Source organism: Nothobranchius furzeri, chromosome 6 (assembly GCF_043380555.1).
Source record: "Nothobranchius furzeri strain GRZ-AD chromosome 6, NfurGRZ-RIMD1, whole genome shotgun sequence".
Classification (NCBI taxonomy): Eukaryota; Metazoa; Chordata; class Actinopteri; order Cyprinodontiformes; family Nothobranchiidae; genus Nothobranchius; species Nothobranchius furzeri.
This window is the reverse complement of record NC_091746.1, coordinates 58,960,267-58,984,418: the sequence shown is the minus strand read 5'-3', so window position 1 is coordinate 58,984,418 and position 24,152 is coordinate 58,960,267. Positions and strand designations below refer to the sequence as shown.

Sequence of the window (24,152 nt, the reverse complement as noted above, 5' to 3'; positions counted from 1 at the left end):
GGGCTTTGTGCTTTGACGGCCCAGGTGTACGGGGACGACCCGTGGCTGGCTAGAAAGTCCGCCAGGGGCCGACCCCGCCTGGGACCGCTCATGGGTAACATTTTTATTGATTTTTGCTGCGCCCTTGACATTTTGTCTGGATGCGGCAGCGAACGTTTTAATGCTCCTTGAGCGTGACATGTTTGTGAAAAACAACAATGTGAGTGCTTGTGACGTGTTTTCTGAGCCGGCACAGCCGGCTGCACGTCCTGGCCCCACCCTGGACCGCTCGGGGACTCTGCCGGAGGGGTTCCGTGAGGGGGGGAGAAAGCACCATGGCAACGTTGAACAGGAGGGGCTGGCGAACGGGGAACTGCCAGCTGCAGCGTCGGGAGGGAAAGAACTCCGTCAGGCTGCCCTCTTCTTCTTCCTCACCTGCTGACCGCCGGGTCGGGTGGATTGTCCCGGCGGCGGAGCAGCTTGGTTGCCGGATCGCTGAGGCCACACTGGTCGAGGCGCTGAGCCCGAGGGAGCTGGTTGGACGGCTTGAGGCTTCGGGCGCTTTGGGATCCGGAACTGAGGCTGGGCTCGGGGTATTGCCTGAGGAAGGTTCGGCCGAGCCGGCAGTGCCGGTGAAGGCTTACGGGGAAGGCAGAGATTAAGGGCTTCATCCTCCTTCTTTTTGGCCTCACACCGTTGCTGCATCGATGCCAGGGCAGAGCCAAAAATGCCTTCAGGCACGATTGGCATGTCCAAAATGTCCTCCTTCTCTCTATCAGAGAGGTTGGTGAGGTTCAGCCAACGTGCACGTTCCTGAAGCACCATCATGCCCATAGCTTTCGCCGTAGCCTGGACCGCGCAGCGCTGCACCCGCAGGCAGATGTCGGTCAGTACGGTGATTTCCTCCCACACCTCCGGGTCCGGCTTCGTATTCATGTCCTCACAGAGCTTGGCTTGGTACGCTGAGAGCATGGAGGAGACATTCAAAGCTCGGACCGAGATGGCGGCAGCCTTGTACGCCCTCTCGTTCAGCGCCGACTGGAAGCGGTCCGCCTTTGCAGGGAGAGCGGGAGGCCTGGAGGAAGTTGCCGAGAGTCGTGGGTGCAGGTGGGCTGCAACCAGCGGTTCCATCGGCGGCATGCGAAGCATGCCAGCCCTCTCCATCCCCTCGAAGTCCAGCGAGGAGGCTCCTTGGACCGGAGACCTTGAGCTGAAAGGGTGTTTGTCCCAGGAGGACCTCACTTCTTGGAGAAGCTCCGGGAAGGCGGGAAGGAGGGGCTTTGCCGCCCTTGTGGCCTGAGGCAGCTTCTTACCCTCGTAGCGGGACCTGACAGCCTCAGTGACCACGGTGGGCCAAGGGATGTTGAGCCTGGTCGCAGCGCGTCGGCAGACTGACTGCATGTCCAGGTGGGCGGCCGGAGAAGCCGCTCCATCCCTGGGAGAGGACGGAAAGCTAGGCATGGAGGCCTGAGCGACGGGGAGAAAGACGTCGTCATCCTCGTCCTCCTCTGAAATGAGGAGTTCCGAGGTGTCCTCGTCGTCTCCGTAGTCCAACTCCAACACGTCCTCGACGGGGTGGCTCGGACCGGCCAGTTCGAGCTGTGAGCCCCAGCTGAGTTCGGCACACGGTTCCGGCTCCGGGAGGGCATGTTCGCTGGCGTCCCCAGGCGGTGGCCCAGGGGCCGGCAGGCAAGGGTCCTTCCCCGACAGGCTAGCTTGGCGCGCTAGCCGCCGGCGAAGGCTCTTCAGGGTGAAGCAGGCACAGTTCTCACATGACCCGGGGACTTCCAATGCCAGCTGGGCGTGTTCCAGCCCGAGGCAGCTCGAGCAGACCTTGTGCGGGTCTTTGCTTGAGATTTTGTTCCCACAGGTACAGAGGCGAGCTCCTGAGCCATCGACTCCTCTGGTGGGAGGAGCGGCTTCCATGTTGGCTAACTGGTGTGTTAGCAGAGAGCGAACAGGTGCACTGGAGTGTGAAGCTGCTCGTTATGCCCCGAACCTATGGTGAAGGTCAGGACAGAAGGACGGTAAGTTAACGTTCGGCGACGGAGAGAATATTAGAAGGCTCCGTCTGTGAACAGTTGAGCTAACTTACCTCAGAGATAAGCGACCACCGAAGCGAGAAGAGGTGATTGAATAGTGCGTGCGTTGGGACGCTTGTTACTTATAGTAGCATGGGGACGCGTACGTCACGGTCACTGGCCAATCAGGATTGGCGTATTGAGATAAGTGCTTCTGAGGAATCCGCGGAGGGGCGTATCCCATAATGAGACATCGAAACGAATGTTAAGAAAGAGAACAGTAATTTAGTTTATCTTTATGCAATGCTGCGAAAGTTGTGACCTGGAGAGCCAAAAGCTATGCAAGCCATGATATGAAATTATACACTGTAGTGTAAAGCAGTGTGGTTTCACTCTTTACTTTATTAGAATTGTTGACACTTTTTGCAGAAGTTCTTTTGTGAGGCCAGACGAGAAGACTTGGCTCACAATCTGTTCTGATTCATTATCAAAGTGTTGAGATCAGGACTATTATATAAGCTTGTCAAGCTCCTCCTTACCAGACTCAGCCATACGTTTTCATAAGATCTCTCAATTGCACTGGTTTGGTGGGGTGATCCAGTTAGGGTGGCCAGATCCCAACTCGCCGAATGTGGGATCTTCACACCGTGACATGAAAAAATACCCTGAGAAACATCACAGAGAATCTATCTGTCTTTATTTTGACAGCATTTTCTCCCCAGCGCTCATGTATGTGCCGTGCTCATGGATACTTCTGTTTTGGGTGCGCGCTCCACACGCTCCGGACCTGTGTTAAAGTCCCACCTCCTAGTTTGACAGCAACTGGCAGCTTTCTCCGCACAGTTTATGCAAGATTGAAACTCCAATCAGGAGACTGTCAGTGATGCGGGACAAGAGTCTTAATTTACGAGACGTGTAAAAAGCAATGAAAATGCAGGACTGTCCCCCACAAAGCGGGATGTCTGAGCACCCTAGACCAAGTTCTGATGCTAATATAGTGTATGTGTTAGATGCAACATTTTATGCAAAAGTGTCACAGCTTGATACTTTTGTTATTGCATATTCATTTCAATAGCGTATAAAAACAAATCTGTATTGGTGCATCTTTAAAACACAACACAGATTTGATTTATATGAAAGAAAAAAGTGGATCACAAGTTTCGGTTTCACAAGCAACCACGTTGCCTCCTGTCCTTGACATAATTTCCCTCTTGATTTTGCAGTGCCATGTAGATGTTATACATAAACATAGATGTTTCTGAACAGATAAACTTTATTATACCTTTGGAATTAAAGTACAGAGTACCTAAAAGAATAAAATCTGCATGTTTAGGTGACTTTATTTTAAATCCAGACATTAGTCACACTGCTAAACTCTTTGCTTTTACCAATGGCACAGGGTTTACATACATCAGTTTGTCTCCCTAGGGTTTCCGTGGTGATGCCGTCAACACTCATGTGCTTACAAGGGATGCAGATGGACTTTGCAGACTTTCTCAGGCAGCTCTCTGCTTGTTTGAAGAGGTAAAATACGACTCAGAAAACAATCGTTTTTGCATTCACTGATTTTAAACAGCTTCCCTCCCTTCTGCTTTAACAGATCTGTAACTTGGCATCCAACTGCCTGTGCTCCTGCAGCACAGATGCAGTTTCTCCCTGTACTGAAAGTGATGCTGTGATGGTGTATGTTTGGGGCAGCAACAGCAGCCATCAGCTGGCAGAAGGAACTCTGGAGAAAATCCTGCTGCCAAAACTGACACAGGGCTTCAGCGATGCTCAGATGGTAAGTTTGACCTAAACGATAGGAATCACTCCTTATTTCAGTGGTTTAATATGCTAACATGAGTAAAGCATAATATTTAATCATGAGCAAAACCTTGTTGGGAATCTAATAAGAAATCCTGTTTTTGATTCTACTTGATAAGATTACCAAATCTTGGATGACCGGGAGCTGTGCATATGTGCATTACCTAACTCATTTGTTAAAGAGCAAGTAACGTCTAAATTAACTTTTTTTTGCTGATGAACTGCATACATGAGTGTCTAATAGTGTTTTAAATGTGTGCATTCTTTATTTTAGCATTTTGGTGCATTTTCTTTAAAAATTAAAAATTCTGTCTAAAAACCACAGTAATGCGCCACCTTCAGCTGAAAACATAGAATTTGAGTCATTTTGAATAAATTTTAGCCAATGGCTAAAGAGTAAAGTACTACGTAAACCAGTAGAGTACTACGTAGCAGCTCCGTGCCAAAGTTATAAAAGCAACGAGCGTCTCGGCCACGCCCTGTGGCGAGTGGGAGTTGGATTTGCAAGCGAGCGTAGGAGGTCAGCGGTAGTTCAGCATTAGCGTATAGCATTAGCATATCCTAGTCTTTAGCATATCTTTTAGTGTTATAAATACTTATTTAGTGTTAGATTTGGCTGTTGGATATTGTAGTTTAGTTAGTGTTTGGCTGTTAGTGTAATTGGGAAAGTAGTTCGGGTTTAGTGCTCCATATCGTGTTAGTATTGGTGAGTAGGTGTAGTGTAGTATGGTTGCGGTGACTCTGTGGGCATTTTACCCGCGATTCTGCACGTCTCCATTTGAAGAGGGAGGCTGCCCACCGTGGCTCTTCCGCGATTTAGATGCAGCCCACCGACTCTGCTCCCCCACCACGGCGGGCTCCAGTCTGAGGTGAGTAAGCTAAATAAACGTTTTAACATCTTCTAAAGACAATTCCCTACCTAAATGCAAAGTCTGAGAGATGTGGTTCACTTCCTTTAGCTAGTCAGTCGGCAATTCTGCAACAGTTAAAGTCCCATTAGTTGTCACACACACTGATGTGTGTGCGAAATTTGTTCTCCGCATTTGACCCATCCCCTGGGGGAGCGGTGAGCTGCAGACACCGCCGCGCTCGGGAACCATTTGGTGGTTTAACCCCCCAATCCAACCCCTTAATGCTGAGTGTCAAGCAGGGAGGCATTGGGTCCCATTTTTTTTTCAAAGTCTCAAGGCGGACACTCTACCACTAGGCCACTGAGCTGGTTCTAACTAACAGCACTAGTTGACAGACAGCATTACAGCATGAAATCCAGCACAGCGTGACCCGGTTCTGTAAGGAATTCTGTTCAGGAGGTCACATTTCAGGCTCTCCACATCATGTGTGACTGACTTTTACGTTATAACAACGATCACACACTAGGAATGTTATAAAGCGCCTATATAGGAGATTCTTTTGTATATTATCTGAGTTTATAAACTCCCAACAACAATGTGCTTATTTTTTTTTCAGGCTAAATCTACCCAAGACACTGGCTGTCAGACTGATTTAGCTGCAAGAATGCACTTGTCCAGGCAGACGTGAAGCCTTACCTGTAGCAAAGGTGAATTATTTTTAATAATCTTCTATGTAAACATTTTATTATTACCTTCTAGTTTTAATTTGTTTTACAGATTATTGTTACACGTGATTTTATGCTCTTTTAAACATTTATAAATGTGCTGCTTCTTTGTTTTTACATAGCCAGCCAGAATGGAGTTCACAGCCGCAGTGTGTCTGGTGACCCACGGGGACCATGATGAAAATTCATCTTCCAGAAGGTCCCAGAGCAGTGGCCGCACCCCCTGAAAAGACCAAGGTGTGAGGTGTCGGCTGTTGATTCCAGCTTCCACCTCAGTGACAGTGCAAGCTCAGTGAACTGTTCAAGGTAAAAAAAATTAAAACATTTCAGAATTTTTAAGATATTAACAATTAAATAAGTATGTGATTACATCATGACGGAGGCTACTGATTCTGCCCCCGTGACACTTGGTGGTGACGTGTGAGCTGATTCACCTGGAAAACAACTTTTACATTAAATATTTTGTTTTTGCTATCAAAAGTAAATTAACTAATAACCTGCATTATTGCAGGACACTCAGCAAAATATACTCTACACCATGAGTCAGGCACACGTTAATATTCTATAAAAGCACATAAGGTGAGCAACACCACATATTGTATACTGTCCTGAATTTGTTTTCTTTCTGCATCTCATTAGCCTGGCTGATCACCTGATAACTCCTGTCATCTGGTTATGACAGCATGAGGATGTCCTCACACACCTGTAACCTATCAGCTCATCTGGCAGAATAGAGAGAGAAGAGACAACACCACATCTCCTGTTCCTGGAAAGCCTTCAGCCATCCTTTGATGACTGAGAACCTCCATCAGCTCTGTCTCCTGTCTGCCCACAATTATTATAATAAATATTGTGTTTGACAAGTTTTTTTGTGCTGCCAAATATCTCATATAGATTCCAGTTTTGATATTTTAATGGATATTTATAAATTACATTAATTGAATTATCACATTGCATGTTTAACTAGCTCTATTGTGATGAATTAAACTAGCACCTCACTGTTAAAAGCTCGTTTTAATTTCAAGCATGTTTAAGTATTTATGGACATGAAGAAAAAAAACAGGAAATATGTAAATTGAGATTTATTTAATTAATATAACAAATAAGGGGGAAAGAGTCATTGAAAGGCACATTCTTCTGGAAGCTCCTGATCCTGACGACACCAGCAGAGGAGACCAGCTGCAGACACCAGAGGACCTAGAACCAAGAGAGCAGCTGTTATTAGTAAATAAATAAATCAGGGCAGTTTTAGTGACCTGAACACATTACAGAACACATTACAGAATAATTTTCTCATGGGGTATTTTCATAACTTTATGCAGCAGACTGTAACTTGAGCCCAGGGCTACCGGAGAGCTGCTATCCAGCACGTTTCAGTGGATTTTCCTGCTTTAACAGGTTAGATTAACTGTTAAGCAGCTCAGCTATTTGTTGCTGATTAAAACCAGGTGTACTGAAGCAGATAAACCTCTAAAACATGCTGAATACTAGCTCTCCAGGGCTGTGGAGACAAACCCTGCAGCTAATCTGATGCTATGGCTAATGGCTACTTACATTCAGAGGTGGTTCTGTTGGGTCGGTTCTGGGAGTTACAGGCAACTCACAAGCTCACAACAATAAGGCTCAGGTCCGCTTGTCTCCTCCAAATAGACTTGGTCCCTTTCTTCTCGAGTGTCTGAGTAAGGAGGGGGAGAAACGTCCTCCATTTCTAATAACTGCATAGAGTGAAGGGAGCTAGCATCGTCTAGTTAGCCGTCGTCTTCGTCACTGCCGCGGCTCCGCCCTCTCGGTCCTCCAGGCAACGCCTACTAATGTTGCATTTTTTAAAATTGATACGTGGGTGGAGTAAGACTCCGAGGCTCAATTGACCCGCTCTTTAAATATTGATGACGCCTCATTGTAAGAATGATCTTTTTTCTCTTTTTTATCAAATTTGCTTTTTTTATTAAAATAATTTCAAATATGATGGTCTGGATTTTATATGAATAAGTCAAACTAGTAATTTTTGTAAAAAAAAAAAAAAAAAAAAAAAACCCTTCAATATCAAATGGTAAATAAATGGTAAATGACCTACCTGTATTTGATATAGCGCCTTCTAGAGTCCTAGAACTCCCCAAGGCGCTTTACAACACAATCAGTCATTCACCCATTCACCCACACATTCACACCCTGGTGGGGATGAGCTACGATGTAGCCACAGCTGCCCTGGAGCGCATTGACAGAGGCGAGGCTGCCATCGGTCCCTCCTACCACCACCAGCAGGCAAGGCGGGTTAATTATCTTGCCCAAGGACACAATGACAGCGGCATATTGAGCGGGGCTCAAACCTGCAACCTTCCAATTGCAGGACAAGCACTTAACTCCTGTGCCACAGTCACCCCAAATACACGTTTGTTTTTGAAAAACCTCACTGTTCTTTAAGGCCGTGACCCTTGGCTTCTTTCAGATTGAAGCAGGCCAGTACTGCACCTTCTCTGTATCTGCGGATGGCTCAGTGAAAGCCTGTGGAAAAGGCAGCTATGGGCGTCTGGGTCTGGGGGACTCCAACAACCAGTCCATGCCCAAGAAGCTGGTCCTCGAGCCACACAGAAAAATGAAGAAAGTGTCCTCCTCCAAGGGCTCTGATGGACACACTTTGGCTATCACAGTAGAAGGAGAGGTGAGAAGGATTAAATGAGTTATAGGACATAATTAAATGAGTGGTCTTTAAATTTAACATCACGTTTTCAATAATAAATAAGATAGACTGTTTCTTTTAGGTGTTCAGCTGGGGTGACGGCGAATATGGGAAACTGGGTCATTGCAACAGTGCTACACAGAAATACCCCAAAATTATCCAAGGGCCTCTTTTAGGGAAAGTAAGTCTGTAGGAAATGTTACCCTTCAGGAAAAATATTAGTGGAAAATGGAGATTTGGTAGTTTTGTTTTATAAATGTATTAATTTAAATAAAAAGCTTAGTGGTTTAAGTCATTTTTACTTGCATCGTGTCTCTCAGGTTGTTGTTGGTGTGTCTGCTGGCTACAGACACAGCGCTGCTGTGACTAATGATGGAGAGCTTTATACGTGGGGAGAGGGGGACTTTGGCAGGCTTGGTGAGCACTTTAGACCTTATTTAGCTTTATCTCAATAGTTTCAGAGTGAAGTCATCCCAATCACCTATTTGTTGTCCTGTTTCTGCCTGGTTCAGGTCACAGTGACAGCCAGAGCAGGAATGTGCCCACGCTAGTGAAGGATATCAGCGGTGTGGGGCAGGTGGCCTGTGGCAGCTCCCATACTATTGCTGTAGCCCAGGATGGACGTACTGTATGGTCCTTTGGAGGAGGAGATAATGGTGGGTCGACAGTCTGATATAAATCATTTGGAAAAGTCTTCTTAAAACTTTGTTTTCTGTACTTATTGTTTAAGATATTAACAATCACTCCCACTGCCTCCATGATCATAATACTCTTTCATCTAATGAATGGAACCATGTTAATATAAATCTTGTCCTGTCATAACAGAAATGTGTTTGAGCTAGAGTGGAAAAAAGGCAATATGTCTTATCTTTGTAGGTAAACTGGGTCACGGAGACACAAATCGAGTGTATCGCCCTAAGGTCATCGAGGCCCTTCATGGATTTATCATCAGGAAAGTGTGTGCTGGCAGCCAGTCATCTTTGGCTCTTACCTCTGCGGGACAGGTTAGAACCTGCATTTTTAACTTTGGGATAGATTTTCAATGTCAAACTAGCTCATGCCTGAAAACTGGATCGGTAATTAAATAAAATATGATCGTGTGACAGAAGACACTAAAAAACACTTTTAATTTGAGTCGTTTATAATATGTTTTTCGAAATAAGCTTTCGTTTAGAAGGAGTTCACTGAAATCACAATAATAAAGTCCACTCATTCAGGGCAGTGCAGCACAAAAGGAAGGTTAAGATTTATCAGTAATCTGGATACTTCTGTTTACTTGTGTTCTGTCTTCAGGTGTTTGCTTGGGGCTGCGGTTCGTGTTTAGGATGTGGTTCCTCTGAAACAACTTCCCTTAGACCCAGGTTTATAGAAGACCTGAGTATCACCAAGATTATCGATATCTCCTCTGGGGACAGCCACTGTCTAGCTCTGTCTCATGGTAACTATCAGTCATTAAATAAATGTCATCATAAAAAAATAAATACATTTAAAATCTATTGTAACCACATTTCATGCTGTTTTTGTTTTGTCAGAGAATGAAGTGTACGCATGGGGTAACAACACCATGGGCCAGTGCGGGCAAGGCCACACTTCTACACCGATTACTAAACCCAAGAAAGTGCTTGGCCTAGAGGGGGTTTCAATCCAACAAATCACAGCTGGCACCTCTCACAGTCTGGCATGGACCGCAGTTCCAACAGACAGGTAAACATTCGTAAAAGTTTCATTATTCTAATCTCGTGTCTATTAGGTGAGGGTAGTCGAACACTTTCTGCAATTTTGGAACATTTTTTGTTGTATTGCTATCAATAGATTATCTTTTATACTCCACATGCACGCGGATTCATAGGATTCCTTATTAGTTTTGACACATTTGTGCAGGCAGCTGGTGGCGTGGCACAGGCCCTTTTGTGTCGACTTGGAGGAGAGTACGTTCACCTACTTATGCAGCTTCCTAGAAAGATACTGTGATGGTATCAGCAACGACACACCTCCGGCTCCATTTGTATCTAAAAGGTATGAGGTTCTCTTCTGTCTGTGTAGCATTCAGTGCTTTGATGCCTAAAGGTTTCTAATTCTGCGATAAGGTTGGACAGATGTCTTGACCATTGACAATAGTCCACAGTGTGTTGTTGATTGATGCATCAAATAGTCAATGAAATTTGGAAAATAATCTCTCAGATCAGGATTCCTCATGGCCTGCTATCACAAACTGATTGTTTTCAAGAATGATGTATGACTTTTTAGAAATCCTTGAAAGGGATAGTCTTTCCCTGTACTGTGATATAATGTAGACAGGATGTATACAATTGTATATATTTTTTGCTAAGCCCACACCCTGTCTTGTAGAGCTCCATGTAATTCAAAATCACTGGAGCTCAGCTTTAGTCAAGAACATCATCCATCTACTTATGTACATTTGGAGCGATGGTGGGACCGGAGTTGAGTGCTTGCCTTGTAATCGGAAGGTTGCAGGTTTGAGCCCCGCTCAGGGACCGGTGGGGCCAGTGTACTGCAGACTCGCCTCTGTCTGTGTGCCCCAGGGCAGCTGTAAATCAAGAGCAAGCGAAACATTGACTCACTGATCCACACCACCAGGATCTACAGCACTGATATCGGAATGTCATTCGGACTTGAGATCAGATGGTGAGAAAGAAAGGGAAGGTAGTCCACACAGAAGGGGTCTCACTCCTAGACGGAACAATAGCAGACACTGAGGACAGCTACAAGTACCTTGGTTTCCCACAAGCAAATAGCAACCTCGATGTGGCTGCAAGGAAAGGAGCCACAGCCAAATACCTACAACGAGTAAGGCAAGTCCTAAGAAGTCCGCTCAATGGCGAGAACAACATCTGGGCATTAAACAGCTCCACCCTACCAGTAATCGGATATCCTGCAGGAATAATAACTGAGCAAAGGAAGAAAAACTGACCACAGATGTTAAGACACGGAAGCTCGTAACCATGCATGGAGTGTTCAATCTGAAATCCAGCACCCTGAGACTGTACACTAGCTGTAAGGAAGTGTAGACGATTTGCTTGTCATCTAGAACCTTCTGGTGTTGATCCGTAACTGGCAACAGCCATGAAACTCATGGAATGTCAGTGAGAGAGTAATATATTAGCTTTAAAAATGTACTGCAGTAACCACAGTTGACAAAATGATGTAATTCATACAAATGGCACCTTTAAAAGTGCGATACATTCTCTTTAGATGGTGCCATCTGACAAAAAGAATAAATACAGATTTTCTGCTTTAAGAACTTGTTGTGACTGGTGGATGGCTGTGTGCAGTGCATGCCAGTCCAACAAAAAGCCTAAATTTCACCACCAATTTATCGTCCATCATTAATATCAGTTGGAAATATTTGACATTTTCACACAACCTTGTAATAACCAGTAATAAATGTCCTTGTTCTGTTTTTTGTCTCTCGTCCAATGCTTTCTATGTCTTTTAGGGACCACCATCATTTCCTTTTGCTGTGCATGAAGTTGCTGTCCATCCACTTGTCTTTGGCGCATGCCGGTGGTACAGGTGCCATGGTTCTAGGTGCTCAGGGCAGGCCCCTTAGAAACCTGCTTTTCAGGCTCATTGACACCAACATGCCTGACTCCATACAACAAGTAAACTGTCTAAATTACTTTTCTAAAATCCCTGTTACTGGCGTTTATATCTGTTAGTATCAGATCATTGTGTAAGTACAAGATAAAACCATTGTGGCCACTGATGACTGATTCTGTTTTGTGTGTCTTCAGGCAGTTCTGAACACCTTGTCTATTGGTGCATCCCTGCTGCTGCCCCCTCTCAGGGAAAGAACCGAACTGCTCCTCTCCCTCCTTCCTCAGGGTCCCCAGAGTTTAGATGCTCTCTCTAAAGGGCAGGTATGTGGGTCGCTCATAGTGGTGCTGCTCATAATAACCAAAAGTGTTATTTTAGTGTTTTTACTCCAAGCTCTTCATTCTTTAGAGCGGTGTTGAAGTAAAACTGTTTCAGCAGCTTTTAAAATGTGATTTTGTCTCATCTGCTTGTCTTTTTTCCCCTGACGGCTCACTGATAGTTGGTTTCATAATGGTTGGTGCTAGAAAATCTTCATATCACTGCCAACTTGGGAGTGTTGATCGGAAAAAAAAGTGTGAAAGCTGCGAAAACATGCTAACTGTGAAAACTGATATGCTCTCTTTTTTCTTCTGCATATTTTTCAAAGCGTCTGCAGTTAGACATGGTCCTCAGCAGCCTTCAAGACCAGAGCCACGTCGCTTCTCTCCTGGGTTATAGCAACTTTGGTGATGTGACGGGCATGGGGCCTCCTCTGACACCGTCCGTGTCAGTCCGTCCACCTTCTTCATCCAGCTCTGCAGAGGCTTACGACCCTCTGCACTTAGCAGAATTGCTGCTGAAAACACTTCTGCTTAGTATAAGCTTTTACACGGTACGAAACAAAGAAACACACAATCAACTACCCTGAATTAATGCTCTTCTATCCTTTTATCTGTTAACTATTTTGCTTTAGAATTTCTAAAGGTCATTTGCATGAAAATACACATTCTTTAAAGCCACAGTGTGTAATATTTGTGTTAAGTGTAATCAGTGTGTAAATCACATTCACAAACTTGTCCTTTTTCATTAATAATTCTCACCAAAGTTTATTCTAAATATTACTTTTAGCTTGAAAAATATATTTTTTTATACATAATCTGTGGTCAATGCTCCATAGCAGGGCTGGGCAATAAATGGAAAATGCATCGTTATCGAAATTTCTGAGTCTTATTGAGAAAATTGTACCCATGTCAATAAATTTGATAATAAAAATAATGAAAAGATGTGTGTAGGTTGGCAACATTTATGTTCCTTTAAGAAGCTGTACCACCTTGAGTCACGTGAAAATGTGAACCAACGTAATACATGTGACAGCCCCATCTAGTGGACAACTTTCAGTTGTTATCGTTCATTTATCATTATCGAGGTGAAATCCTCACTATATTGTGATATTGATTTTAGGCCATATCGCCCAGCCCTACTCTATAGTCACGCGCCATTTTGAAGTACCGTAGCTGTTTAGGGACATATAAGATGAAATGCTCCACTCTAGCACTTTGAGATGGAAGTTCCCTTCCCTCTAAACGATGTGAGGGCGTGGCTCTGGTTTTATTCGTGGCAGTTTTGCTGGTTTGGGAGAACGCTGCTTCTTCACCTTGGGTTGCTTGCCCTGTTCTTACTACACATGATCGCTGGCTTGAAAGCTGGAAGTTATTTATAAATGTGGCAGTGCCCGCACGGCTGTGAGGGACAGGGAGATGAGTGGCGTAGCACACGTGACAGACGTGGCAAAAGCATTACACACGGCAGAAGCAGCAGCCCTAAGACGACAGCTGCGGTAAATGACTGATCAGACCTGTTCTACATATATTAACAGGACACGCACAGCGGACTCTCTAGTCCCTGTGAGAGATGCTGACTGCAGGAAGCAGCAGAAACAGTAAATACATTTTGCAGACCATTGAAAGCTGGTGTGTGGTGTTTTCGCGTTGCCACTGAAGCTGTAATATCTACTCTGAACTGCGTGGTGCTAAGGAGTCGAATATTTTTACACACTGGGGCTTTAAAACATAAAATGGGTAAAAGTTAATTTAGAAAAGACTTATTTCAATAAAATAGTTATTTCTTAGAGCACTAATTTAACAATATGAAGTTGTGAATTACATTTGATATTCTTTGTGACAATTTAAAATGTCTTGAATAGTCAGCTGTTTTTAGTTGGACTTTATTATCTTTTTATAATATTTTATAGATCCTTTTAAAAATCTTTAAATTGTTTTTTTCCCTTTACAATAGCAATTTTTAATAAAATTTCACTTGGGCATTTAGTTCCTTTTTACATATTATTTATTATTTTATATTTTATAATATGCTTGTTCATGCAGGAGCAACAGTTTGGTGAATTAGAGAAAAACAGCGATAAGCAGCTTTGTGCTGGCCATCCGGGACAAACTGATCCTCCCTCTCACTTCCACCAGCTTCTGTCTGGACTTCACAAACACCTGCTGGCCCACTGCTACATTCATTCCAACCCTGAGGTAAAGTCAGAATCAACCAGATACAATATAAAAGGGGCTGCGTGGCAGCACTGTTGTCTTGGAGCAAGGAGGTGGTGGGTTTGAATCATGGCTGCCGCCTTTCTGCGTGGGGTTAGCATTTTCTCGTCAAGCATGCTTGGGTTTTCTCTGGTTACTCCGGCTTTCTCCCATATGTCAGGTTACTTGTGAGTGACTTTGGATAAAAACATCTGATAAGTTAACACACAGAAAACCGATATTTTACAGGAATAAAAGTCTGGAATTGAACTTTTGCCATTATTTATTGTTCTGTTAACTTGCTCCTACACGTGATGCAGCATCCACACTTGATGGTTTTCTGAAGCTTTTCAGTTGACCATGTGCTGCCATTTTTGTGCTGATTTGTAGGATGATGGTAGTGTGATTCTGCTGCGAGATCATCTTCACCTGCTGCTTCCCTGCGCTGCTGAAACACTCAGGAGATCAACTAAACTGCTGAAGGAGAGTTCTCCAGACAAACAAATGATTAAAAAACTGCACAGTAAGACTAATAGGCTGCTGTTTTCTGTGTAATCCTGAGTTAATTTATTTTATCAGTGACACTAACCTCCTTTCCCTGCCTTGTTATTTATTTATTTTTTTCAGTGGTGTTGTACAATTCATTAGCTGGCAGCCTGTTGTGCCAGATAATGTACTCCGTGTTGCTGCTGCCTCTGGACACAGTTCAGCCTCTTCTGAGTCATTTACTATCCCTGCTGGAGCACTTCAATGACTTCAACAGTCTGCTGCCAGAGACAGTTCTGCTGGAGGAACAAGAGTTGGGAGTAGAGGCTCAGAAAACCTCTTCTGGTCGGTATAGTGATGCTTAGATTCACCAAGCACTAAAACAATAATGGTGTTGTATAACTGGTGTTACAGTAAAACATATGTACTAGTAACAAATCCCAATGATCTTTGTAAAAACTGCAGATAAAAATGAAGAAAACCTTGGAAAGCAACAAGAGGAGGAGTGCAGATGGGTTTGGATACTGGACCTGGAACGATCTGTTGCGTTGGCAGTTGGCCGCTGTCTTGGTGGCATGCTACAAGGTCTGCCACCTTCCCTCCAGGAAAAAATGTCAGAGATGTGGCTATCAAATATCCTCCTCAGAAATGGTCTGGAGATGGACTTTGAGCAGCTGGGTAGGAAAACATGCCGTCTGTTCAACAAACATCTACAATGAGCAAAAATTATTCAAAGACTATTTTAAGAATGTTGAAAAACTGCAGTTTTTCAAAGTGAAGCTCGCCTTATGTAGTAAACATCTCACATAATCAGGCTACATAGCTGGCCTACAAATGTACCTAGATTAAAGCTATTGTGTGTGTGTATATATATATATATATATATATATATATATATATATATATATATGACAGAGTAAATAGAACATCCCGTTAAAGTGTGCAGGTTTTATTGATGCGTGGTTTCCTGCAGACTCTACCATGTCATGGCTGACTGAGATTGTACTGCTGGGCACCAGTGATGCTAGACAAGCAGAGCTAAATCTGACTGAAGACACCAGAACTTTACTGGATTTGGCTCTGGGATCCACCAGAGGTCATGCAGGTGTCCTGTGGTGGAAGATGGAGGAATTTGCTCACAGTAAAGGTCATCTTACATCTGTTAATATGTACTCGCTAATCCTTGGCACCAGCTTGGTCATAATTAATTCGTGTTGTTCGTTGTGACAGCAGAATGGGAGAGCGTCTGCTCTTCAGGGGAGTATTTGTTGCCGATTGTCTGCCGCTGCAGTCTTGCTGCTCTTCTGAAACACACTGGACTACAGAATGAGGCATGCTGGGAGGACAGGTCAGTTACATAAATTAATCAGTTATTTCATGAAGTGGTAATGGATAAACCCCATTTTGAAGGTCCTCTTTAAAATGATTTTATTACCGAATGACAATGGTTAAACTTATTTTTTTCTCTTATTGAGGCAGATACGAACCCTGTGAGATGATGATTGATGTCTATGAAATGGTTTATAAAATCAGAAGCAATCTGTTGGTCCTTAAAAACTCTCCAAAAATAATGCTGACAGCCACCAAACAGGTACAATTATTATTTATTTTATCAACAATGCAAGTAAATGTATTTATTGTGGTTATTTTAACAAGTTGTGAGTGCAGATGTTTGAACATAACAGTTCAGATTTGCTGTACACGCACATATATACACACATTTTTTTCTGTTTTTGCTTTCAGATCACATTTTCAGTCTCAATGATAATCTGTGGAAAAACATGATAATTTTATCAATTAAGGGACGAAATCTATTCAAACCAACCTGGCCCTATCAAATACCTTCACCATTTCAACACATGCACTCATACATGCACATGCAAGAATTGCATCATGGGAGAATCCCAAAGCTGCTTGATGATCTCAGACTTTTGAGAAAATATTTTGTTGACTGGTGAGATAAAAGTGGAACTTTCTGGAAGATGTTTGTTTCATTACATCTGGTGTAAAACCTACACAGCATTTCACAAAAACATCACGGCGGTGGTGGTGTGATGGTCTGGGGCTGCTTTATGTTCTTGATGACTTGCTTTAATTGATGGAAACATGAAGTTTGCTCTCTAGTAAATGAGGGTCAATATCAGTTTCCACATAGGGCCACTTTGGTTTGGATTAATAAATTAATAATAAATTAAATCTTTACGTCAAAACTGCATTTTGGATTCGCTCAGGTTCTCTTTGTTTGACATAGACAATTAGCCATAATCTGAAAGCAAATCATTTATACCAACATTGTGATTGTTTTTGTTCTGCCTTTTACACTACCAATCGTTTTGCAGTTTTAAACAATTTTAGTCAATATCGTGCTTAACATCAGTTTTATTTAGGTAAAACAAGACATAACGATAGGCTATTTCTTTAAATTTTAGAATTCCCAGTCTCCTCAGAGTCCGGATGTGGACAGCCAAGAGCCCAGCGCCTCAGCGGAGCCTTCAGGAAAAGATCAAGGACAGCATGTAGGTCACTGTAACAGAGAGGTACAAGTGCCTCCACTCGCCACAGCCAACCACAACCAGGAAGAACTCACAGATGATGACAGATTTAGCAACAGTCGTACATACCTGTCAGGTTAGGATTCTTTATTTCTAAGCTTTAATGGTAGCAGATATACAGATTTGTTTTTCATAAATGAACTCACATCAGAACTCATCATTTCTTTGTTGTTTTGGTTCCTGCAGAAGTTTTAGAATCACTGATGGCTACCCGGGAAGCCATGCAAGTACAGCAGAATGTGACGGTCTACGAGTCATTTGGCACTTCCACCCTCCCCAGCAGTATGGAGAGTCCCGTCAGCCCAGAGTCCCATCAGCCTTATCCTAAACAACAATGGGAAAATCCTGGAGAATCCGAGGAAAGTTTGTCTTTTCCTGCTGCCTGCCATCTTGTAATATCTCGATGTCTTTTCCTTCTGTTGGGGGTCAAGCCTGCTTGGGTAGAACCAGCTGAAAGGGAAACTGTTCCAGCAATGAATACTGTAGCAAGGTAGAGTGTGTGTGTGTGTGTGTGTATGTGATGCAGTTTGAATTTGGTTGACTATTTTGAGTGTTTTGTTAAACTATTAAATATTTGCATCGTCTAGTTTCAGAACATCAACAGACTTGGTTACAGTCAGTGGAAGAAAACAGGTGAGTCTTGTGTGAGAACAAAATGTAACCCTGCAGCTCCTACTCACTAAAGTATTCAATTCTTGTACTTTTTAGGTTGACATGTCGAAAAACCCCTCTGGATCGTCCAAAAATAAAACTGGTAAGTGGATGAGTTTACAGATTCATTAATTTAAAACAGTTAACTGCTCTGTGAACAGCTTTTCGTTTAATGTTATCTATAAACTACATTTAATGTTCTGCAGTCAAAACAAAAACAAACTTTTTTCTTTTAATTTCTCCATCGCAGGCCTACCGTTGTGTTCTTTGGGGATAATGAAGGATGCCTGGGATCGCTTACGGCAGTGCATCAGCCCCCCCTCCACCATGCCCCGCTGCGGGGACAACACTTTGCCGATTCTTAACCAGGTGTTTCAGTTTGTCTGCGTAAGCGCTGTCCATTTGCCTTCTTCTCCAGCTCTGTCTGGAGGACCGAGCTGCAGCCTGGCAGATCCAAAGGCCATCGCTTTAGCCGTGCTGCAGCAACAACAGCGAGCTGAGGTATTTCACGTGCCTTTGGCATAATGGTGAAGCAGCATTTACATGAAACAAAACAGTGTTGGTGTTTTCACACATCATCACAGCTGGTGCTGTAAAACGTGCAGTTGGTATTGAATCAGACAATTAACTTTTATCTTTCTGATCAGATGCGCCTGGAAGCCTTATGTCAGATGTCATCCTTCCTGTCTAAGATGGAGGAGAAAAACGTCCGATCTTCAGCTTCCCATCAGTTTCCTGCTCTGTTGCAGTCTGTGGAGCTTCAGTTCCTCTCAGGATGCTTCGCTTTGGGAACACAAATAATCACTTCTAGCTTTGGAGCTAGTTACGAGACTCAGCATTACCTGGTACATTCAGTAATCACACAGCAGACTTTTATTTTATGTGAGGATTGTTGGAAGGAGTCAATATTTAATCCCATCAAAAGGATTGCTAAAAAGTGAGATATTTGTGTTTATTTCATAATGGTGATTTCTCCTTTTCTGTTTCTAATTTTTATATACAGAGTGGCACTCATGCCGCTTCTACAGAGGCAAAACGAGAACTCCAGTCTGCAGCTCAAACCTTTTACCAGAAAGTGGTTCAGGTCCTCAAACACAGAGTCCAGCTAGAAAAAGAGCATCCAGGTATTTTCTTGACTTTAATAATGATTGCCAAATAAATACCCTCGATGAAGTTGCTGGTATAGTTGATGTGGCTTAATATCTATATGTTTAAATTTTTTTGCAATATTTTTCTTTCTTTGACTCACATCCACATCTTTACTAGCTGCCTTGTAGATTTATGTTCATTCTGTCACTCATTCAACAACTTGACCAATTTAACTTGAGCTTTTAAATGTTATCTTTTATAACTTAGCCTGTAGTTGTTTGACATGCAACGTCATCACTAAATAGTTTTGATCAGACACCTTTTTTGCTCCTTGTTGTATATTTACCTCAATGCAGATTAACACAGTTAAGTTTTCTAACAATGTTCATACCATGACCATTTTGCATAAATCTAAACTTTACAACCTTAAAGGAAACTTGGTTTCATTTGAACACGTTTTATTTCTTCATCTCTGTCATGCTCAGGTTCATCCCAGCACCTCCTCCTGGCTGCACTGTTTGCACTGAACTTCTGCTACCAACCTGTGGATCTGGTGCTGATCATTAAATGTGGGATTCTGGAAATCCTCTCTACGTTGACCAACAACAGCTGCGCTCTGATGAACCAGGGCTGGTTTGCAGCTGCGTCATCTGGATCAATGGTACTCGAAGGGGCGGTCAGACTAGCTTGCACCCGCCTGCTTCAGATACTGACTGTAGCTGCAAGGTGAGAAAGATGGACTAAACCTATTTACCCTTATTTGTCTTGACTTTATTTTTGTTTTCTATTGCAATTTTTTTACAATCACATTATATTCTCAGCTCTTGTGAGGACTTTTTGCCTTTGGATGTATCTCATGCTCTGATGGAAGTGATGTGTGAGCAGCTCCAAAATGTCCTGCACAAGTTCCACCAGCAGCAGATAGCCGAGAGAGCCGACGTCGACGGCACCAACAAGAGCACAAACCCCGGTGTGATAAAGTTAGATATAATAACTTTGCTCTTGTGTAACTTAGTAGCCAATGACTATATCTGTAGAGTGTCTGCATTAGGTAGCATATTTTAATTAATATCCATTTCTGTGTTTTTAGGAACAGAAAGCAGCAAAGTGATTGAACATCAGCTTGCAGATTTCCTGGTGTTTCTGAGGAGAGTTTTGTCATTAAGAGTAATGAAGAGGCTTTCTACCTTTGAGAAATGGATTGAACCACTCATGACCATTATTTCACACAACTGCTCTTCAGGTAAAATAGCAAATACAACAATACCAAGTGTTTGCATAAAGTGCTGAACCCTTTTCAATTCAGTTTAAACCACTGTTCTTGTGTTCTCTTTCTGTATTTTGTTTTTAGGATCGTTGCGCTTCCAGAACCTCCGCACTAAACTTTTGGCGTTTCATGTTTTAGAACGAGTATTACCTGCTTGTTCTGAACCCGCTCACATTCAGCAGGTAGGATTAAAATGCAAAAGTCACAAAGCAAGTATAATAATTAAAGAAATAAATTGATCTTTTATTCCTGTTTTTCTGTTTTCTTTTAGATTGTTAAACAGCTTTTCCAACTGTTATCCGTTTATATGTGGGAGGAACCGCTCGCAGAGAAAAACCAAGAGAGAGCTGAAAAAGACAAAGTGGTAGTACACTTTTTTTTATTAAGTTAGAAACACTTGTGCTCTGTACTTTAAATGTGGAGGCTGTTGGAAGTCATTCTCTGCTTTATAAAGGTTGAAAAATGATAAATTTCATAATTTTACTTTTTATTTTTATGAGATGTCTTGCAGTAAAGCCCCAAAAGACCAGTGCAGTATCCAGTTTTGTGTGAATATTGTATTATAGCACAAGCTAACTCAATGTTTTTTATATATATATATATATATATATATATATATATATATATATATATATATATATATATATATATATATATATATATATATATATATATATATATATATATATATATATTTATTTATAGCCCTTGTGAAAGAGGTATTGATTTAGCTTTATTATCAACTTAAATATAAGTTAAATAAAAAAAATAAACAACTTACAAAAAAGAAGCAAAGCTAAAGTTATTGGGGAAAAACAAACTTAAACAATAATCATTTGTAGAATAATTTGATGACTATGACTGTAATTTGAGGATGCCAAAGAAACAGGAAATTATATTTAATATTTATTTAAATTATTGAGAACATAAACAATGTTTACAAAAACAATGAAAAACATAGTTTATGACAATCAGATGTATTTAAATTTTATTTTACAAATAAAATATAAAAGAGTTGGAAATAAAATGTTAAAAAAAAGCTCAACATAAAACATCACTAAGACTTTTAAAAAATGTTATTCTGTTATTTCAAATGTCTGTTGTATATTACTTGTTCGTATATTACAAGAATATCATGATGGTAACATGTTTTTTGTAGTTTTTCATGGTGCTAACATTTGAGTCTCACACATACATCTGCAGATTCCTGGTGGTTACGATGAATGTATCCCTATTGGAGATTTTTCCTTTGATCCAAACAAGCTCGTGTGCTGTTCTCTGGAGAGTGGGAACATCCTCTCACATGGCTCAGGTGGCAAAGGTTACGGCCTTGCAACCACCGCCATTACCTCTGGCTGTTTCACATGGAAGGTAAACGTATCTTTGTCAGCCCCCCCAGTTCGGCAGATCTTTAAATGTCTTTGTGTCTCATCCAACTTGTGTCTGCAGTTCTACATCACCAAAGAGAACAGAGGCAACGAGGGCACGTGTATCGGCATTTCACGCTGGCCAGTCAGAGATCACAACCACCACACTACCACTGACATGTGGCTGTACCGTGCTTATAGTGGCAACCTGTACCACGGCGGAGAACTGGTCCGTACTCTTCCCTCTTTCACCCAGGGGGACACCATCACCTGCATCCTGGACATGGAGGCTCACACCATATCGTTTGCTAAGAATGACAAGGTTAGAGGAGAACTTTAGCTTGTGTTGATGGGTTTTCTCTGATTGCCTGTTTGATGTAGTATTTTTTTTTAGGAGCCAAAGTTAGCATTTGAGGGTGTGGTTGCGTCGGAATTGTATCCGTGTGTGCTGTTCTACAGCAGTAATCCTGGAGAAAAGGTACCTCCGCATCTGCCCACAAATGCTTCCTGTCTAATATTAATTATGGCATTGTATAAGGAAACCTGAAAGTTCAAACTGTTTTCTGAAAATATCTTGGGACACAGGTGGCACTGCGTGAGCTGCAGATGAGGGGCATGCCTAGTAATCTCCTTCCCGGAGAGCCTCTGTGCAGCCCTCAGACCACCGTGCTGCTGGAGTCCACGGTGCAGCTCCTTCGGAGGCTCAATCAGTGTGAGCACTGGTGCTCACACATTAACCAGCACATCCATTCTCACCTGGAGCTTATCGGTGTCCTGCTGAGAGAGGATGATTCAGGAAAGGATTCAGGTCAGAGGCAATAGACATGTCAAAATCACATGGCGATTCCTGCTGATTCTTCCTCACTGCCTTCTTTTCATGTTGCTGTCTCTACCCATTCTGCCTTTCTCAGGATCTTGTGTTACCTTTGTCCTGTTGGTTAACATATTTCATTTTAAAATGTTCAATTTTACATTTTTAAAAGCATTATATATATATATATATATATATATATATATATATATATATATATATATATATATATGTATATATGTATGTATGTATATATATATATATATATATATATATATATATATATATATATATATGTATGTATATATATATATATATATATATGTATGTATATATATATATATATATATATATATATATATATATATATATATATATGTATGTATATATATATATATATATATATATATATATATATATATATATATATATATATATATATATATATATGTATGTATATATATGTATGTATATATATATATATATATATATATATATGTATATATATATATATATATATGTATGTATATATATGTATGTATATATATATATATATATATATATATATGTATGTATATATATATATGTATGTATATATATATGTATGTATATATATATATGTATGTATATATATATATGTATGTATATATATATATATATATATATATGTATATATATATATATATATATATATATATATATGTATATATATGTATATATATATATGTATATATATATATATATATATATATATATATATATATGTATGTATATATATATATATAATAGGGCTGCACGATATTAGGAAAACCTGCGATATTCGATAACAGTGATTAATATTGCGATGACGATATTACTTGCGATAAATAAAAACTAAACTCAGGAACAAAAATAATCAAAACAAATAAATAAAAAATCATAAAAATGAGAAAAGCAAAAGATGTGAAGGAAGGGAAAAGGAAAACGATCAAGAAAAGGCAACCAGTGGATCTCGGGAAAAGCTGAATCAGCAGAAAGAGCAGAACAAAGCTAACTCAGGTGTTTGCTAACCATCAAACTTAAGTGCCATCCGCCTCGTGGGCGGGCATCTAACCTATGAGAACCCACCCAGTTGGCCAAATGGGTGAAGAGCTCCATTTAGTTGTTAGAAAAAACATCATGCTTCCATTTGATTGACAGAATGCGTTATGTGTAGCAAACATTTGAGCTGACCATTCATTGCGATATTTATCTGTTCTTTGCGATATGCATATTGTGCCTGCTGATATTGCGATAACGATATATTTACGATATATTGTGCAGCCCTAATATCTAATGTGTGTGTATATATATATATATAATGTGTGTGTATATATATATATATATATATATATAATCTCTGATTTCTCAAATGTGTCCCTTTGAATCTAAATTTGTTTTGATTTTCTGTCTTGTGTTAAACTACAGGACTCAGCCCCCAACACAGTGAGAGAGACAAAGACGGGTCTGGTGAAGAGCCCAGGGAGCTGGTGGCTCATCGTCACTCTCTGTCAGAGGCCAAGCTGGTTGCTCTTTGCACCAAAGTGTGGCCGGTTCTGGCTGTGATCGGAGGAGTCGACAGTGGTCTCCGAGCTGGAGGCCTGTGCCGACACAAGCCCAGCGGGCGCCGAGCCATTCTACTCGGGGTCCTGAAAGAAGGAAGCTCTCTCGTCAAGCTTCAGTGGGAAGAGACTGATGTCTCCGTCAGGTATCAGAAACATTTATCCCCACGCCCACCTGCTCACGATTAAACATCTGCACATCAGTTTCTGAAATGACGA

General features: G+C 41.6%; 1 protein-coding gene and 1 long non-coding RNA gene across 5 annotated transcripts in view; one reads left to right on the top strand and one right to left on the bottom strand.

Annotated features, from left to right (window-relative positions):
* Window positions 1-24,152, top strand: part of LOC107374709 (probable E3 ubiquitin-protein ligase HERC1) — a 58,009-nt gene that overhangs the window by 7,659 nt on the left and 26,198 nt on the right. For 3 of the 4 annotated variants that reach the window (XM_054744432.2, XM_015942908.3, XM_054744433.2), the window contains exons 3-39: window positions 3,429-3,524; window positions 3,601-3,783; window positions 7,829-8,041; window positions 8,142-8,240; window positions 8,380-8,476; window positions 8,572-8,715; window positions 8,936-9,063; window positions 9,353-9,497; window positions 9,592-9,763; window positions 9,941-10,075; window positions 11,517-11,682; window positions 11,815-11,940; window positions 12,264-12,488; window positions 13,981-14,133; window positions 14,521-14,653; window positions 14,758-14,961; window positions 15,082-15,294; window positions 15,590-15,763; window positions 15,850-15,964; window positions 16,096-16,207; window positions 17,046-17,244; window positions 17,355-17,658; window positions 17,756-17,801; window positions 17,877-17,922; window positions 18,070-18,320; window positions 18,467-18,664; window positions 18,823-18,943; window positions 19,394-19,634; window positions 19,730-19,878; window positions 19,999-20,151; window positions 20,260-20,357; window positions 20,447-20,539; window positions 21,379-21,546; window positions 21,625-21,864; window positions 21,937-22,020; window positions 22,128-22,350; window positions 23,800-24,079. In XM_054744432.2, the coding sequence (XP_054600407.2) occupies window positions 3,429-3,524; window positions 3,601-3,783; window positions 7,829-8,041; window positions 8,142-8,240; window positions 8,380-8,476; window positions 8,572-8,715; window positions 8,936-9,063; window positions 9,353-9,497; window positions 9,592-9,763; window positions 9,941-10,075; window positions 11,517-11,682; window positions 11,815-11,940; window positions 12,264-12,488; window positions 13,981-14,133; window positions 14,521-14,653; window positions 14,758-14,961; window positions 15,082-15,294; window positions 15,590-15,763; window positions 15,850-15,964; window positions 16,096-16,207; window positions 17,046-17,244; window positions 17,355-17,658; window positions 17,756-17,801; window positions 17,877-17,922; window positions 18,070-18,320; window positions 18,467-18,664; window positions 18,823-18,943; window positions 19,394-19,634; window positions 19,730-19,878; window positions 19,999-20,151; window positions 20,260-20,357; window positions 20,447-20,539; window positions 21,379-21,546; window positions 21,625-21,864; window positions 21,937-22,020; window positions 22,128-22,350; window positions 23,800-24,079 (5,927 nt within the window). Of the gene's footprint in view, window positions 1-1,559; window positions 2,007-3,428; window positions 3,525-3,600; window positions 3,784-7,828; window positions 8,042-8,141; window positions 8,241-8,379; window positions 8,477-8,571; window positions 8,716-8,935; window positions 9,064-9,352; window positions 9,498-9,591; window positions 9,764-9,940; window positions 10,076-11,516; window positions 11,683-11,814; window positions 11,941-12,263; window positions 12,489-13,980; window positions 14,134-14,520; window positions 14,654-14,757; window positions 14,962-15,081; window positions 15,295-15,589; window positions 15,764-15,849; window positions 15,965-16,095; window positions 16,208-17,045; window positions 17,245-17,354; window positions 17,659-17,755; window positions 17,802-17,876; window positions 17,923-18,069; window positions 18,321-18,466; window positions 18,665-18,822; window positions 18,944-19,393; window positions 19,635-19,729; window positions 19,879-19,998; window positions 20,152-20,259; window positions 20,358-20,446; window positions 20,540-21,378; window positions 21,547-21,624; window positions 21,865-21,936; window positions 22,021-22,127; window positions 22,351-23,799; window positions 24,080-24,152 lie in introns of those variants that run through there. The other variant, XM_070552791.1, reaches the window with a different exon arrangement.
* Window positions 6,450-7,137, bottom strand: LOC129164421 (uncharacterized). The gene is made up of 2 exons (XR_008564013.2): window positions 6,937-7,137; window positions 6,450-6,579 (listed from the first exon to the last, which is right to left on the bottom strand). It is a non-coding gene; the product is annotated as an uncharacterized lncRNA (long non-coding RNA).